This window comes from Montipora capricornis, chromosome 10 (assembly GCF_036669925.1).
Source record: "Montipora capricornis isolate CH-2021 chromosome 10, ASM3666992v2, whole genome shotgun sequence".
In the NCBI taxonomy this organism is placed as follows: domain Eukaryota; kingdom Metazoa; phylum Cnidaria; class Anthozoa; order Scleractinia; family Acroporidae; genus Montipora; species Montipora capricornis.
This window is the reverse complement of record NC_090892.1, coordinates 69,622,861-69,641,654: the sequence shown is the minus strand read 5'-3', so window position 1 is coordinate 69,641,654 and position 18,794 is coordinate 69,622,861. Positions and strand designations below refer to the sequence as shown.

Here is an 18,794-nt window from a genome sequence, read left to right as displayed (position 1 = left end):
GCCTGATGTCACGCTATTTTTGATAGTAATTTTTCTTGCTTGGTCAACGCAAAAATGAGTTGGCAAATGAGAACCTGAGTTTTCTCTACGTTTTAAAAACAGATCTCTGTATCAAACGAAAAACATTTACTTTGTCTTGCTTGCAATCTGTGTTAATTGCGGCAGTCTAATGGATCATTTATTAAGCCAGTCGACCATTGTGTTAACTGTCAAGTAACAATAATTTGTTTTCTCGTGATAAACTTGGAATCGCAGCTATTCCAACCCCAGGGCTGAGTGCAGCTTTCTCCCACTCAAAATACATCCGTTAGAGGAAATGCTTTGCTGGGATCGATGACTGAGGAGATGCAAAGCACAGTAACAAACACAATAACGAACTAAACCTAAAACTAGTCTGTCGATGTTAATGAAGAACTGAAATATTGTTGATCATCAGTGAACCCAATTAACTAAAATGTTGCATGCTTAAAGCTTTTATGCCCTAGGCTGTGAAAAGCAACTGTTACGGGTAAATTGAATGAGTTTGTTAGTACTTTTCTGATTAGCATGAAATTCGAATAAAAGTTTATGCTCAATTTCAAATCATTTTGCACAAAAATTACCGCATGAATAAGCTTATTCACTGGGATCATATAATACTTAGGCTATTTTTGGAGGGTTACTGTTTTTCCATAGTTAGTACTATGGTTTTTCTAAATAAAAACTCAATGCCAGTGGCATATGTAATTGATTTCAAGATCGGGGAACTAAAAGAAGAGAGGGAGATTTGATCACGCAAATTCAGAAATGCCGGCCTCGTTAACAAGATATTATCATTTCAACGCAGAGCCCTGGCTTTCACTAACTGGTAAGATGGAAAATAAAATCGCTTCTGAGTACATATTTGGAGAACGTTAATACGAATATTCACAATCTCTTTAGCATCGTGTCTGGCGAAGTAGCTGAATATAGCTGAATCTTTATTCCTGATGTACACCCTTGTTTTCCTAATACAATGTATCTAGTTTATTTTGCGAGTTAGTGCATTTTTATAACTCAGCGGAAAGGTAATCTCTTTAGTACTCGATCAAAGTTCAGGTCATTAAGTTCTTTAAGCTCAGGGGATAAATGGAAACACGTACTTGACGCCTCCTCCATCGAAGCACAATTTTAGAAATTAACTCTTCAGACTAATCAAATATTTGTGTCTTCCGTTCTTCTCCTGAGAACGTTTATTCCATACCTTCGGTTTTTGAATGATAATTGTGAATGACCATCTCAGCTTGAAGCACTGCCAAGTTGTTAACTATAGGTTTTGACGAGTGAAAAAAAGACTAAACGGATTGAGATTCACCAATGCATTCAATCAGATTTTCAAATTCTTAGAAATACGAACCACCGTTTCAGTTTACCCACGTGGCTTTCAGAAGCCGAAGAAATTGAATTGTACTTTGACATTTGAACCCATGATACAATTTTTAACAAAAAAAAGTGCCTCAGACATGCTTTTCGAATGTAGGATTTATACATGTATCATTAAAGCAAGTTTGAGTAAATTTGTAGTGGTTTTCTTAGACAAAGTGAATCACATTACAGACTCGAAAACTCAATGTTAGGAGAACGTTTATCGATCAGTTTGTTGAACTATGAAATGCATAATTGCAATCAAACAAATGAGGTAAAAAAACAAGTATTCTAACGGTAATAACGTACCCTGATTTTCATGACCCCCTTTGCGTTGTCTGCTCATGAACATCACTGGCAAATTTGTATGACCAGTACTCATGGCCTCAAATAGTGTTGGCAAAGAATGGCTGGGCATGTCACCGAACTTGCTTGGTATTCCAACGCTATTTTCCGTGTCGTTAAGAGAAACTCGATTACAAAGGCCTACACAATCGCAGCATTTTCTCCAAAGACGCGCTCCAAGGCATCTGTAACAGTCTTCGCAGCAGCTGCATACTTCTCCTTCTTGAATGCTCGCTCCGCAACCACAATCTTTCATGATAATACAGAACGACACTCGTGCCGCACAAACTCTGCCTCTACAGTTCCTAAATGCTTTGTATCTGTGATTGCGGCGACCTGGTTCTCCGTCAGAGACGTTTGATAAGATTATCGCTACGAAAAGAACTTCTTTCACAGATAGGGTCATCGTGCTCTGGAAGAAATTACATGGTATCTGTTAGTTCTACTATTAGTTTCGACAGCAGCTCAGCCACCACCGAGAAAACGTAAAGAGCTCCAAGTGATGGTTTTGAGGAAACTTTGACACCGGCTGAGTTGATCAGAGTAATTTAAATAGAATATGTTAGTTTGTCAGCTTTTCAGTTATTTAGAGACGGCTTCGATACGGTAGCGTACTTACGAAATTTCCTCGACTCCTCGTGTGGAGTCTCTCTGGTTCAGTGTCGTTTTGAAGGAGTAAAAGCCGATAAACTGATTAACAATGCACCAATTGCTGTTACTAAAGAATAACTATGCTTTGATTACCTCTCCCTGATCCAACCCCTACTAATCGGTTAGGGTATGTTTGCAATAGGTGTGTTCCGTGTTGGACCGCCCCATTTGTGTAAGCCAATATTCCCGGACTGTGAAGTGTGAGTGCAGATTAACCCGCAAACTTTGTTTTGCGCCCCCCCCTCAGAGTACTGTCGGTATTGAGGTTAGTTGTCTTTAAAGTTGATCGCAAGAAAAGACTGCTAATGAGCTTGAAAATTCTCTGCAGTCAACAGTGAGACATCTAACTTAAAGTATAATTTTGCCAGTATGCCAATGAAGTGATGCGATGGTGATTATCAGGACGATGATAAAAAATAACGAAACCAACTGGAAGCTATATGATGTTTTTTTATTCGCGGTCAAGAGGAGTTCAACCGTAGAAAGCAGTTGATACCGGCAAACTTTTAACTCTGTAATAGTGTGCACAAGGAGAAGATCAATTTTGAAAGTTTCTTTCTACATGAGAAAGATGCTTCGAATGAAAGGATTCGTTTAGATAAGCAACAGCTATAACGACCGAGGACGTTTACTATTATCATCTTAAAATTCAAGAGATAGCACTTCATTACTTTTTTTTATATTTTTTTAACGATATCTAATCAACAATTCCTGTTGATTTTGAAGTTCTATAGCTTTATCTGTGAATAATGTTACGCGGGCAGTTTAGGTTAAAGTTCTCGGCGGTCAAATTGTTGCTTTTTCAAGCTGTGGCGGATCCAGTTTAAAGACTGAGCACACTTGTGGTTTGCTTCTCTGAGTGTGTCATATATTCCGCAAACGTCTATTATATTTGCATATTAAGTTCTTTTAACCCGGTTCACAGTTACATTTTCAAAATAGCTACAGTTATATTGTATTGACACGAATCGCATTTTTTTAAATTTCAATTTGAGCGTTTTCGTGGAAGTACTTCCAATTCACGCTGATTATCGGACGCGTTCTTGTAAATAATCCACTTATCTCTGAGAACGTCAAGAACATAAAAGTGAAATGGTTATCATGAACAACACTAACAGATGATGATTTTCTTATTGCCAAATACCAAATGTGTTGTTACCCAATCCTCTTCAGAATGGTCACTCATCATTTCGGAATTCGTTGTCAGACGTGCAGTCTACAAGTGACTCTCAGTATGCGAATATAATGTCTAGCTACAAGTATTTCTACGCTAAACCCTAGACAATCGCATATCAGTAGCCGGGTCAATTTTTCTTACGGCCAATACTTTCCGTGAAACAATTGTTTAACTATTAAACTCTTTCCAAAAACAAATAACAGTTACATAGAAAAACGTCCGGACGTAATTACACAGCAAGTGATTGCGCCGTTTGCAAGGACAGTTTGTTTAAGGTCCGTCATTTTAGTTACGAGACGGTAAAAGTTCGATGTACGTGAACTTCGCAGCACGTGAAGAACGCGTGGCTGGAAAAACCGATTACTCGTTACTTGAAAAGCGTGTGAACAGAACGTGACGTGTTCAAATAGTCAGCGAATGGCAATCACGAAAAAAAGAAAAATAGGGGGTGCTTAATTATACACGGTGATTTCTTAAGGCTTAATAAAGTGTGGGGACATTTATCAAACGTAAAAGTGCGAATAAACACAACGGACTTAAGACACCCAGCTGCAAAGAGGGAAACACTTGGCGATCTACATTGCACAAATTATGATCATAGCAGAAAATTAAACCCTGGACATCCGCACGCAAATTGCTTTATCCAATGGGCAACGCTGAGTCCTCCTCGTAGGTGAAAACACGATTAAATCTTTTTGATGAAATTGCTTCTTGAGAGCTTAGGGTAACTATTCGGCCCAAACTGAGAGCGAATCACAATGAATGCTGATGTATTCGGGAGGTCTCGCAATTTTGCTAATTCTTAATACTCACCTGTACGTTGCCACCTGTTATGGGAAAAAATAAGACTAATTTTGATTCTTTATGTCTGAGACTTAAAACTTCACACAGTTCGTGCCACATTTTGTTTCCCGATGGTAGCAGGGACCACTGGGCTTTGCTCTCTTTCTCTGCTTGCTAATCATGAAATTCTGGCCATTTTGCCAAATGAAGCAAAAAAAAAAAACTGGACTCTCCCACCGTGTCGTAGGGGACACCTATGAAACCCACGAAATTCTCCCGTGTCGGCTCAAATCCATGACGCTTTATTGTGAATATATTTATGGAGAACTCATCATTCGCGGGGCCGAAAAGGAGAACCTATGTGTACGACAGACAAAGGCCAATTTATTCTCAAATGCCGGCTGAAAGTTGGCCGAAGGAAGAAATACGAAAAGTGGAGAGCCGGATTGGAAGAATAGGACTGTGAAAGATAAGTGAACAATGCTCCTCAATAATTAGAAAAAGAAAACGCCGAAAAAAAGGCGTATAAAAGTTCTGCCGTGTCAGGTGGAGAGGCGTAGTAGAGTGATTAGAGCTTTGAATTTGCATGCGGTTACACTGGATTTAAATCCTGCGCTCCATCGGAGTCACAGTCTGAAATTGTTCACTTTCCGCTGAGGTCGTGAATTCAACTCTGCATCGTTTTGTAAATAACCATATTTTGGTTGCCTCGTGGTCTGTTTCGTTTGAATGATGTCTTTTGCGCTGGAGTGCCAGTGAAGTAGCTTGATAGTTATTAAAGTACACTTTCACAAAATAAACGAAAAGTATATTTACATTTTGGCGTTTATGTTGCCATGATATTTTCTGTCGAGCGTGAGAGCAGACTTTCAGTTGGTTTTATGTCTTTTATTGATGTGTCACATTTAGTCTTATTGCTGAATCCCGTTCGTGTCCAGTACCCGTTTCCTAGGTGTTATGGTCCCGTTGCACTCCAGGACAAGCTGACTGAGTTCTACACGGAACCTTATTAGACTTCCGTTCCATTAGATGATCTAATGAAAGAAGTGCAATAGGACTCATTGCTTCAGAAAACATGTGTAGAGCCTGCAATACCATTTCTTAAAGGGTGTTTCGGTTAAAGCTTTGGAGGGCTATTCACAGTGACGAATAATTGTAACACATATTGGTTTCTTTTTGGAAAATCGGTTTGCCCGAGGTATTTAAGAAAAACATAAAGAGGGTATCATTTTGTCTCTTTCGTGAAGGCTTCACTGAATAATTTTTAGAGATGTTTTTATTTGTTTGGGTCATTTTACCCGACTGGAACGATTCGTGATTTCATCAATCTTGAATCCCGGGCTTGAATACGTCTGGAATCAATTAAGTGGGGCCAACATTAACAAAAACTATAGCATAAAAAACGAAAAGATCTGAGAAGTAATTGTATCAGTGTCTTCCGCTTAAAACCTGTTGAAAAGCGATATTGCAGGTACACTCCTGGACAAAACTGCTGCTACACTTTCCTGAGCTATTTTCTCTCGCAAAACACTCATGGAATTTGCCCTGTCACCAATCATTCATTGACAACGGTCCCCCATAATCTAGGGCGTGGCAGAGAGTCGCTTCTCGGAAAACCGATTAGGCTTCCTAAATTACTTTAATTTTCTCAAAAATGAATGTCAATAGCTGTTTCTACTCTTAAAAAAAGCTTGTAAAAGTAATATTGAACTTTTTCTTTAAAATGAAGAAAGACAAATTGAGAGAAAAACAAGTTTAAACTAAGAAAATAAGCATTATTGAGCAAATCGCCTTTGTTTCAAAGTTGCAATGGTAAAGAACGATAGTTTCAATAACTTTACTTGTAATCATTTTCCCCCTTCTTTAATTTAGTTAAATTACATTTATTTCTTTTTGAGGGAAAAAAATTCAAAAAATATACGTGCTTCTGATTCCAAAAATGTTATGCTTTTTTAAGAGTACGAAAGTCCTCTCAATCCGGTTATCTCTCCTTGGGAAAAACACTTGTCAATTAACAGCTCCTGCTCGTGAGATTGTACTTTTTTAGCTCCAATAACATACAAGTTTAAAAAGAATGATGTTTAGATGATTATCTTAAGATTGTGTCCTATCACCATATGACTTTCGCATATCTTGAGAAAGCGGGAACACTTTGAGGCTTGAATAGAGGTAACTATGAACCTCGAGCATTTGAAAAGAACTAGATTGTGGATGAAAGTCAAAAATATTTTTGAGTGAATTTTCTAAAAGATCCAAGAGTAAAGTTTCAATGTCAAGTTCACAACGATCGCATATTTTAATCTCTTTAGAGTATTAGATAATTTTGGTGAAGGCAAATCTGATGGTGACAGACGCGTGAATACGATTCTACTAGTCTTACAAATATCGTTGACTGGAGGGAATATTTTTCGTGTGAAAAATACACGTTTTCTTCAACTATGTCATAAAATTTTGTTTCGATTCATTCCATTACCGAGAACAAATCTGATATTATGCGCCGGACTTACACCGAGGGCGATGCTGAGAAGTAACGAGTAAGAGATTGCTTTGCTTTGTCCCTTAGCTCTTTCAGACGACGAGTCGACGAAGGGTTAAAAAAACAAATTGTGGCGTGTCAACACTGTTACCCCCTCAAAGGCGGGTCGTGTGAGGTATTGTCGGCAGAATAATCTGATTTGATTGTTCTCACGGAGAGGCATTTGTAAAGAACCTCCTTGATAAGTACTTGTTTGTCACTATTAAGAGAAGTTTTCAAATGAATGAAAATATTCCAATTTTGACCTGACGAAATATTGGTAAACTAAGTATGGCGGGAAAATAAGCAATAGAGCAAATCGGCTAACTCAATGTTATACCCAATTCAAATCTTTCGGGCTTAAGATTATTTGTGTATTGTATTTGCATTATTGTAGCATTCACTGATATGGAAATACCTGGAACAAAACGTTTTATTCCCAAAGGGTTTCTATGGGGAACAACATTGGGGTAGACTTTCACATACCGGACTAAAATGGCGGATGACAAAAGAATCATTGTTATTTCGATTAGGCCTTGCTAATTAGGTATTGTTATCTTCGCTTTGTTCTTTTGTTTTATGGACATTAATTATTTCGGAGAGCAGCCCAACACTGAGTTAGCCGGGGAATAGCTTTCTTAGAGTTATTTTCATAAGTTATGTCGTAGAGTTAGGGATTAAGTTTCCAAAATTTTGGAAGTCAACATTCATAAAACCTGACCTTAGGCCTAAAAGCTTTTTTTTAGGCCTAATTAAGCCTATGGTTAGCTTTTATGCATGTTTAGGATACTTTTTGTATTTCTGTATTTCTGAATTAAGGATTCCAAAATCTTGAATTCAGGATTTTGGAAACTTAACCCTAGCTCTGATGTCACAACTCTGTGAAAATAACTATATTGCTAATCAACCTCAGTTAGCTGATTTGATCTATTGGTTATTTTCCTGCAAAACTTGGTTTAAAAATAGACTTTTTTCTAACGCTGATGGGGACTGGGCCAATTTGAGTGAAGGTCACTCTTGGATGATGGCCTATTGTCCTTACACCGTGTCCCTAATTAAGTGGTTCGTAACAGCTTTTTCCTTTTCCTGTTCAGTACATTCAGAACAAATCAATTGAAGCTGGACTTAGCAGATGATTATCATACTTGACCTCGAGATTAAAGGTGAAAATAATTTTTCACGCAGTTATTTTTATTGTGTTGTTATGGAAACGGTATATCGCTGATAGACAAATGGTGAAATCGTTGAGAAAAGAGGAAAAATTCAAGGGGTTCGATTTCAACATTCGAGAGAAAGTCTCTTCCCATCGATTCGCTTTGATTTACCTCGCTTTCGTATATTAAAACCCCGAACTCAGCTTCGAAACTACCGATAGTTTTCAATAATTCAGTTTTCCTCTTTTCAATGTTTACATTAGATATGTGGGAAATTAACAGTTTCAAAGCCAACAAAAACTGATTTTAACCACAAGAATTCCTGGCTGCAATTAAAAAGTTTCAAAGAACCGAAGTGTTTCAAAACAATTTTTTTTCTTTTTCCTTTCGACACTCCTTATCTTGGGTGCGCTGTGGCTAACTCACTTCTTGCAGGCTTAACAGTACAAGTATAAAAAACATGGACCAGCCCTATATATAGACCCGGTCAATGGACCACCCCTGTGTCCACAATTATGTCGTTCCTAGGGCTTTCTCCGCCAACAGTTAGGCGTGCAAATGCCCTGGAAGATAGATTTGCATTTGTTGAAATTGTAGACGAAAGTGCTGCCAATTTAAAACTTTTATTTCCTACGGCCGAGATTCTCTGAATATAGAGAAATGAACAAAAAACTTAAAGGGCTCAGGTCTTTTTCGAAGTCCTATTTCCGTCGTATTAAATGTTGCACATCAATTTTCAAATAAGGAAAGGAAAGCTGCATACAGTAATTTCCATGAGAGACCGCTTTAACTGGAGTTACCTAGCGGCCTAGCCATTCTGCGTGCGTAATGTTTATGTTGTTTTGTTTATCGAATTTTGAGTAAAATGTGTTTGATTCGTGCTGTAAAATGCAACCTAACGTTCGGGATCTCGACCGGGATCTCGACTAGGTATGTATCAGACACAAATCAAGTGAGGCCTTACCCACTGTAAATGTGATCGATGGAGGATTAAAAACCTCTCGACTGGGAGTTAGAGCTGCATGCTGTAATAAAATCGAAAGAAACTCGAAGTGAATCAGTGTAGAACATGATGTGTAAGTGGTCAAAATCTAACTGATCCAACCAGAAATTATAATTTGAGACTAAAAACCCACAAATGAACTTTCGAACTGATTTAGCTCCTCGGGTCCGTTGTGCCAGCAACTACTCGTGTGCCTTCCATCGCTTCCATCCTTGGTTGCGGTGCTGCATTGTCGTTACTCATTGCAGATGTTCTTGATGATGTTCAATCAGGTCTCCACTTGTGTTTCCGCTCTCACCTGCACTGCGTCATATTCATCCACTTCTCCAACCAAACACTCGTATCAGAGTTAACTGAATAGAGTGTAATGTGAAGTGCTAGATTTTGTTTTTTTGATTTTGTTACGTTTGTATAAACGTAACCTTTCCAAACAGTCTTATCAGTTTGCTTTGTACTCAGTGAACCTCGACTTCAATGTTGCTGGACTTCTCCTTGATCTTGCTCTTCACTTCAGTCAGATCACAGTCTCTTCATTCTTGAGGGATATTTGTTGTTAATATAAGACATGGTATGTACATCACTTCGCATTGAATGTTGAATATTGAATATTGTTACCGGAAATACGGTTACCATTGGTTTTCTTTCATTAAAAGCCAAAACAAGATAAGATACAAATACTGCAGGGGTAAACATTTCACTCATTTTATGTTAGAGCGCAAATATACCAGCTCATCAAGCTCCTGCTAAAACCTCTTGCTGCTTCAGTTGAAAGGGAGATTTACCTCATGATGACAGTTCTGTTTGCCTCAAGTGTGTCTTACTGAGAGACTTCCTCAAATCAGTTAATTAATGCCTTATCAGTTGTGAGTGTTCAGACATTGATTAAACTCATATTCCTTGTCTTACTTGTTCTCCAATCTAATATTGGTGGCAGTGTAAATTGCCTCTTTATGTCTGTGACTGAGTAGATTACCAAATTTTTGGTATCTTTTTCACCAAGATTGCACTTGAAAGAGCAGTCAGCAAATTAAGTTCGACATTAACGAAATGAATATGAAGAAATTAGAGGTGTGTGCTTTTTGTTTTATCACATACGGGGTAAAATTACGGTATGCTGGTTTGAAGCGCTATTTTTGTTGACAGCAACGATTTATCGAATTAAACTTTATTGGTTCCACCAAATCAACTTAAATTACAAGAAATCTGAGGCACCTGGAGAAAAGCCTCTTAATAGAGTAAGTCCGAAAAACAAGAATTAACTAATGTTGCATGCTGACGAGTCCTACAGACGAACCCAGAGCATGTGGAAGGAACGACGAACACTCATCCTATTGTGGAAATCTGCTAACCATCGAAAAGTTCGTGTTTCATGAATAGGCAGCGGAAGCACTACTGCATGATGTCTCTTGAGTAACTTTCGATGGAAATGCAGTTAATTGATCTAATTTTTTCACTATTTTAAGAAAAATCCTGCAAAGAAAAGTTATTTGTGGTGAATGATCAGGAAGTGACTTTACTGAAATTTAAACTTGAGGAGTCTTCTTTCGGAAGTTCTAATTAAATTCACTTGACTTCTACTTGATTTCACGTGAGGTATTAGGGCTACATCTAGACTGCATCTCACCAATCATTCTTGAAATCAAACACGAGTTGAAAGTTAACAAGGAAAGGCTAAAAGTATTCAAAGCACAAAGTATGAAGCATAAGGGTTCATGAAAGTAACTATTTAGATAACGACAGTGAGAACAGTATTATATAGAAACCTTGACTTAATGCAGGCACCCAACTGGCCATATCAGGAACTCATCAAGGGGACCCTCTATGTTCATTAATTCCTTAAGTCAACCGTTTCCCGAGTAAAATTTTTTTAGGAACAGGTTTTTCCCTCCAAAACTATCATATTTTCCTTCGGAAAATATGAGACAGCTCCTTTTTGATTAGCTTCTCGCAGAACCTCCCAAGGGAGGCCGCGTTCTGCAAATAAATCTACTTGGGAAACGGTTGACTCCTAAGCAAAGTATGGGATATAGCAGTTCCCCCTTATAGGATCCCTTTGGTCATATCCCAGGCCTGGTGGAGTTCTATTCGGGAGCACTGTCTAAACTGAGACAAATCAGTTGGTGGCCAAAGTGAGATTTGAATACGGAGCATCCTTATGCAAAATTACCACCGGTACACTTCACCTCCTTTATCCCAGAGAGTAACATTTAGTTTTCTCAGGTTCATGTTAGCTCTTACTACATGGACTTTACGAGCAAATGATTATCATCATGATGAGATCCCGCTTGAAATCTGAGGAATCTGTCATGATTTAGCATCTCCTGTGAGGGATTATATTTGCAGACAGAAGGGACTTTCTGTTAAAAAATCAACTAGTGTATTGCTTCGCTTTACATCACTAAAATTAACAGTGGTTATGATTATCATGGTATAGTGACGAGATTTCTAATATCGATCTATCGTTTTCTTTAATGTTATGACAAGTCGTAGCTATGATCCATTGCATTTTGGCCTTTCGACATTTGGCGTACATAAGGTATTGCTCCAAAAAATGGATTTTCTGCAAATTAGAGCCAGGTAAGGAAGAGCTCAATGAATGGCGTGGCGGGAAAATGCGGTTTCAGATGGAAGAAAGTAAGTGTTTAAATGCTAACCATCACGGTCAAAAAATAAGTTCAGTTATTGGTACTGTTTTTCAAACTTATCTGGAACATTAGGAATTCCTTCGGTCATTTTGTCACTATCATGATCATCATCAGCTGGCACATCAGCCAGCTCGAGGCGACAGCATATTCTTTAGAAGAAGTATATCCATAACGTGTTTCAGAAAAGCTAAGCCTTTCGCCCTTCAAAAAAACGAAGGTCTACAAATCAATATACTTTAAGGTACGTTCACTAGAAAGGAAAATAACAAGGAAAAAGGAGAAATAAATGAATGAGATTTTTAACATGCTTAATTAAGTTTCACAAGGCTGGTGCAGCATTGTGAGCCCAGGAAACTAAGGTATTTTAAGCGATCAAATCGGAAGTTAAGTACTACGACCAACTTGAGTATCTAGCAGAAGAACACAGCGTTGTAAAATTTCAAGACTGGGCAATAGCTTTTTAGTAGCGCTTCTTCATAAGAGTAACAAAGCTTTATGCAGCGTACAAACCTAATTGATAGCCATATTTTTAATTGCCATGGCCTACTTCTTCGCTGGCATTCATGCATTCATTGATAGCTAATGCCTTCAGACGTTGTGCGACACGGCACTCAAAAGAAATATGCATGCTGCTTTTTTCACATTTGAAGGCTCTCGTTGTTAAACGTGGAAGTAAGTCTCTATCCCTTCCTACATGTGGAGAGTGTAATTTATTGACCCAGGGGTTTCTTGCGCCTGATTATGACGACGACATAGGCTTTGTATTGTTCAATATTACTCTCGTTTGTATTTCAAAAGGGAAAAGAACTTTAGTTATTTGGGCATGCTATCAAGTCCTGAGCTTAAACGCATCATGTTTTATATCCACTTTGACATTATTTTGAATAAGGTATCTCCTATTATAACCAACTTTGAATTAAAATTGCTCAAGTGGGTGATGCGAAAACTCAAACGATCACTCGGCTCTTCCTTCGCTTGAAATGAAGAGTCACCAAGCGTGTACTATAAACTCCTTGATACTCCAATATTCATCAACATCGATCGTAAAATTGAATACATGTTTATTTGCGCACAAAATCATTTCATTCAACAAGGCTTCTGGTATTGCTGTTCATAGTTACAATCATTTCCGTCATCGACCAAAAGCAAGGGCCAACACTGTTGTGTTCATTGCATTGTGATCACTTTTGCATGTACGGCTTCAAAATTGTGGGTAACGTCCTACAAATTTATTAAGGACTTCAAGAAGCAATCATGATATAATAACGCTCACCCTCTTCAGATTAGTCATCGTCTTTAACTTGGAACAATCTATCTGGGTAGGGTTCACTGTGTTATAGCTCTACTACAATGTAATGTACCCCCGTTTGGTTTCTGTAACCCCATGGTCATTCTACGTATTAGTTTAATGTAAATGATTATATTTGTATATAGTTATTTTTTTCTCCTTAACTTAATTGTACATAAGCAGCAGCCACTCCGAAAGCTACGCTACTTTGGCTCCTCCGCACTCATCTTCTACTGAGTTATTTAATGAAGTAAGTTCTCTTAATATGTGCAGAGTTTTCCCCATCTTTTCTCCCGAAACCGAATCAGTGTGAATTTATGACTTAATTTGGTGTAGTAAACGCTTCAGTGTCGTGTCAAATTCAGCTAGAAGTTTCAAAGAACTAATGCTACTTCGTTCCTTTTTGTCACCTAAAAGAAACGCAAGCCCACGTCAAGTATGAAATGGAAACTACATCAAGCAGTTTTTCGATTTTGCTCTGTAAATGAGGGTAAGCCGTTAGAAAAGAAACACAGTGCGTTTATCAGGACAAGCAGCTCAAGGTATGCATGAGTCTTTTTTGAGAATATTCCAAGTTTTTAAATCATTGTGCCTTTGGATGTGAAATTTTTCCACTTACCTCATGGCGACCAAAGGTGGAGTCGAGCTTTCATTAATGATATTTGAAACGAGAGGGAGAATGGCCCTAATAATGGATTGACACTATAAATAATACCAGCCACGGATTTGCTTCAATTGTTGCCTGAGCTGATCATGCAAGAGGCTTGTAATTAAACTAGGCTGTAAACACATTAAATCGCATTATTTAGAAAATTAGTTCTTTGATCATTTCGGCACCTTGCGATAATCGCGTGCCATGTAGAAGTTTTTATTTTATGCTCTAAAATATTTGGAATATCGGGTTAATCGGTAGAGCTTCTTTCCGGGGACTTATTGCTGCGGTAAGGAATCCGCATTTCCTCTGTTTGGGAGGACGAGGACGTACTTAAAATTGTCTGACATTTCTCACTTTCTTCGATAATGAAAATGGATTTTTATTTTTATTTTTACAATGCAGACGAGGTGATCGGTTTTTGTTGTAGCATTTATCAAGACCATCGTCACGCGTTAAGGTGGAAATGTTAAAAGAAAAGTTGTTTTACGCGAGCTTGTGCGATCGCGTGCTGTTCATACCAGATTACCAGGTGATTCTAGAGTGGTCAGATCCGGGCCTCACCAAATGTTTACTCATTCTTTTGCTTTGCCTCTTTAAGAGCCATTTTGGACTCTAAAACAAACCAACAGAGTATTGTTATACGATAAATATTTACTCGAATTTTTTTCAACTAGGACGTCTTTGTACTCAGTTAACTTTTTATTGTAAATTATATTTTCTGTCAACTAGAATAACATCTTCAACAGTAAGTTAGTTGTTAATTTCCTAAACTTAGTTCCTTGTATGGAAAAATTGTTAAATTGAAGCCAAGTAAATAAACCTTCTCTGAGATTTATGAATACTTTATTTCTTAATCCCGTCGGGCTAAAATCTGTTGTCCTCAAAGTGAATTCGCAAGAGCAGGTTTTGGCACGTACGGTATACGCTTTAGTAAAGTCAGGCGAAATACAAAAAAAAAACTGACAAAACACTTATGTTCTGGAAGGCAACCTCAAAGCTTAAGTTTGCTCATTCTCCTTGTACTTTCAAACCTGGACTCCAGGTTTAGATGAGAACATGCAAGAGTGAGCGATGCCGTTAAGGCAATTGAAGCTTCAGCGGTCAAAGAGAACTTTGTCTCAGTTTTCACGTGACGTCACTGCCGCCATGTTGGAGCCCCTAAACAAAGAAACGGCGGCCAGGTTGGAACCCCGACCAAATCCTCCGGATTATTATGCAAACGTTTTCATTTGTTTTCGTTGAAAAACATGGCTGTTGATCACGTGAGTGAAGATTAGTTCCATCTTGAAACAGGGCCACAACGCGCTGTTAGCTACTTCCATGCAAGTTGTTTTCGCCGACAAATTTTCCGTAAACTATTGTTTTCAAATGCGCTTGGGAATTGCTCACAATAGTTTATGCAAACTTTGTGGGGAAAACAAAATGCATTGCAAGTTATATGCCGTCAGCTTGCCCGAATAAGATCATATTCATTTCTGAACTTCACGTACCGTCGCACGAGCACGCATACTCATTACGCATTCAATTCTACCCAGTACCATTTTTTGAAGTCTTAAGTATTCATTGCAGTTTGTACGCTGCATCTAATCTTTGAACCCTTAGTATAAGTACCATCCATCCAAGAAAGAAAACAAAGCCATATTCGATCGTGTCCGAAAGAGTCAGCTACAGCTGATTAAACTTGGTACACTCAAGACGGGAAAGATGTTGAAGAGCTCGAGGTTAAAGAACCATATCTGAAAGACCCTACGAAAGGCAGTCAATATTAGGCTGCAAATTGCTAGCTTTAAACCAGGCATTTCATTTAGCAAAATGGAGGAACTTGTTCCTCGTCTATCGATATAGCAAAATGCCGCTAACAGGATCTGATGCATGGCCAAAGTACTACAAATATCGTTTTACTACAGTGGCGAACTTTATGCTTAATTCAGTCGTGCCATCTTGTAATAATGTTACAAAATAATCCAAAATACATTTTTTAAAAAAATATGAATTAAGTTCGGCACAACGATAGTAAGCCGTTTGAAACAAAGTCGAGATACTGACGCGAGGCAGGAAAGAGTCTTAATTCAACATGGCGAATTGAATTGTTCAAACTCACTTCTTGTATTTAGTTCGGCGCGACATAATAAGTGCGATACTACTTGAGACAGGTCTGGCATGTCGGTTCCAGCTATACAGTTGCCGCCTAAAAATATTCGAAGAATGTTTATCGAAGAGAACGGGCAAAAACAGGATAACAGCTTGCTAAGTGAAAATCGGCAAAAGTGCATTAAGACTCAGTGGATTATCAATATGTAAAGAACCATTCACACACATACCGCTAAAAATAGAGCATAACACTTGAATATGAAATCTTGAACTAGGTTTCTTTCGTTTGATTCTTTACTGTCCCCATCTGTAAAGAAACCTCTGGGAGAATCGCTTGCACTGCTCTCTTCGGGAATTGCGTTACCGCCTTGATCTATATACCAGCAATCAATGCCCCGACACTCCGAAGAACTGAGATTTTCTGAGAGTATGCTTTATAACAAGCCGCATTCCAGAGGTGTGTAATCTTCTTATACCACTTTGCAATCTATTTATTTTGCTTACTGCAACCAAAGTCCTTATTTTAAAGTTTACAAGCAGTAAATATTGCTAAATGGCTTGACCCGGGTTGCTCGAAGCAAGGTTAGTGCTAACCGGCGTTAAATCATGAAAACCAAAAGGTTTTTATACCTCTTAACCAACTGTTAGCGCTAACCAGGCTTCCCGGCCCCTGATTGTCATGTATTAACCTTTAGGCTGTTACCAGAAAAACTGAAACTCGGACCGGCGGATTAAAAGTTTGGGCGTCCCAGCTTTCTCTTTTATTCTATGTGGGAAATCGTCTCTGGGAGATTCATAAGCAATTAATGATCAACAATGATATGTTTGTTTAGATTGAAGATCAACGTTGTTGTGAACTAAAGGAAAGCAAAGCCAAAATTTTTGGCGTTCTGAGATATGTATCCTCCACCATTTGCTTCAAGACTCAGATTCGGTCTAAAACACATAGTTCGATTGAATCTTCATTATTCAGTATTTGCACGGTATTTTTTTAGGAGCCCGTAGCTCGAAAAAGCCCCTGCTTTTCTCTGTAGGCTTGTTTGCCATATGAATCTGTATTTCCGTTTGGTTTTTTATTCTTCTTTAATTTTGTAATCCTAATTCTTTTATCGTACGCTGTTGATGAGGTGAAGCAAAAATGGCAAAACGTAATCTGAACTAACCAACCACTATTCAAGATTCTTATGTGATGTATTAAGTACATTTTAAATTCTAAAATGTTGAAAAAAAATTTATTCGATAAATTTTCAGTTTAAAATCCATCCAGCTAGGGGTCAGCCTACCTATCAAAGTTAACAAATTTCAAATCAAATAAAGTAAACAAACAATTAAAATTATTCCTAGGAAAACTAAATTGAACTAGCGACTTCATATGACATTTCATTCACTTAAAGGGAGCTAATGGCTTTGCAATTAGTTTCGCTCATTTATTGGTTTAGCCGCTACATTGTTTGTTTTCAAAAGCTTTAATGCTATGATTATCGAGGCAATTGACCTCGCCTGGTGCGTTAATCTAACTTACATCCTTGGAAGGATGTGATAGGTGTTATCGAGCTCAGAATACGCTACCGTCGTGAAAAGGAAAAAAAAAGGAACATTACGAGCTCAGAATAACTCCAACATAGCCAGAGTTACAAAGATTCGCTTTCCCAAACGACAACAATGAGAGCAGTAGAAGCGCTGAATTGAATAACTACCTCACGACTAACGAGATTTAACCACCTATTAATGATAATCAGGATTTTTAATATCTGTCTCGTGATCAACTTTACGCTATCGTGAAACACTACGGTTTACATCAAAAAGCGGTGGCGGACAGTTTTTTATGTTCTAAAAAGTCATGACCGCCTTCGCGGAAGAAATAAACGCAAAAATTAAGGTTCTTACGAATCACAATTTTAAAAGTCCTGTCGCTCTAAAGGAAGAAATAAATCCAACATGGCGGCTGAATTCTTTCACCACAAGCAATGATGACAGCCATGAAAACAGAGAAAATTCAGTATGAGTATACTTTGAGTTCCTTGCCCAGCTGGGTTTGAAGATGATAGATGGATATGGAATCTTCGATTATAGAGTCTTGACTTACTCTCAGTTTCGTGAATTTGAACAGACCATCCGTAGCAATACGTCGTTTTGATTTCACCATACAGAGCCTTTCTGTCCTTTTCCGATCGAAGGCTGACTCTCAAATTAACAAGACAGAAATATCCATATTCAATATTCCTTTGTCGTGTTAAGGAAAAGAAGCAAGGGCCGGCTGGAAAACAAAAGTCTTCTTTAAATGAAAATCATGATTCTTTGCGGATGTATATTGTATATCAGTGCGCTGCATGAACTTTCTACGTTGTTCAAAATTTACTGTATGGTATACTTCAATTTACACGTTTGTGAAAGGGGTTGTAACAGTTGAAGAGTGCTTAATTAGTATTTTTAGGAGTTTGATTGATGCAAAGAGAAGGTTCAAAAGGCGGCCAATTGAACGGATATTAAGCTTTAATTGTGTTAACTTAAACATTTTGGTTCACTTTATGTAGTACTGAGTTTGCGAGATTGTGTTCCAAATGAATAAAAATCAAATCTGGTCTAAAGTGGACTGTTTTATAACATGGAAACTCATGTACTTATAAAGGTGATATTATTCACTGACAGAGAAAAAGGCTATTAGTTACGTATACTATCCTGGCCAAAGAAGAAAAACAGATTTCGTGCTGACATAATCGTTTTGTCTAACAGAGACAAACGAACAGCGCCAAGAGTGTGTCTATTCTTGTTCATTAATAACGTTTGATTTATCGTCAACTGGCTTATGCTTGTTCGTGTTTTATCTCAACAAGAAAACCAAGAAACTTCGAGCTCCAGAGAAATTTGAGAAATCAATTTAACTTCAGGTAAACACCTCTAGATGCAAAAATTGCACTCGCTTCTTTGGCCACAAACGAATTCATTCATTGTCACTATTGACGGCACTACCGTAACTAGTTTGGTCTTCTAATCGTTTTTTCAAAGAACGGAACGGTCTGATCCTTGTTTTCGTGTGTTGATAAACCTCATTATTCCGGCCGCAATAGGGCAAGCATAAATGGGATATCCTCCAAACTTCACTG

The 18,794-nt window shown here is 38.0% G+C and overlaps 1 protein-coding gene across 1 annotated transcript in view; it reads right to left on the bottom strand.

Moving 5' to 3' along the window:
- The window catches only part of LOC138019558 (twisted gastrulation protein homolog 1-like), a 20,931-nt gene extending 4,881 nt beyond the window's left edge, over window positions 1-16,050 (bottom strand). Inside the window, exons 1-2 of the mRNA XM_068866400.1 lie at window positions 15,921-16,050; window positions 1,693-2,140 (exon numbers count right to left, since the gene is read on the bottom strand). Coding sequence (XP_068722501.1) covers window positions 1,693-2,134 — 442 coding nt within the window. The 5' untranslated portion in view covers window positions 2,135-2,140; window positions 15,921-16,050. The remainder of the gene's footprint in view (window positions 1-1,692; window positions 2,141-15,920) is intronic.
- Window positions 16,051-18,794: the final 2,744 nt, after the last annotated feature.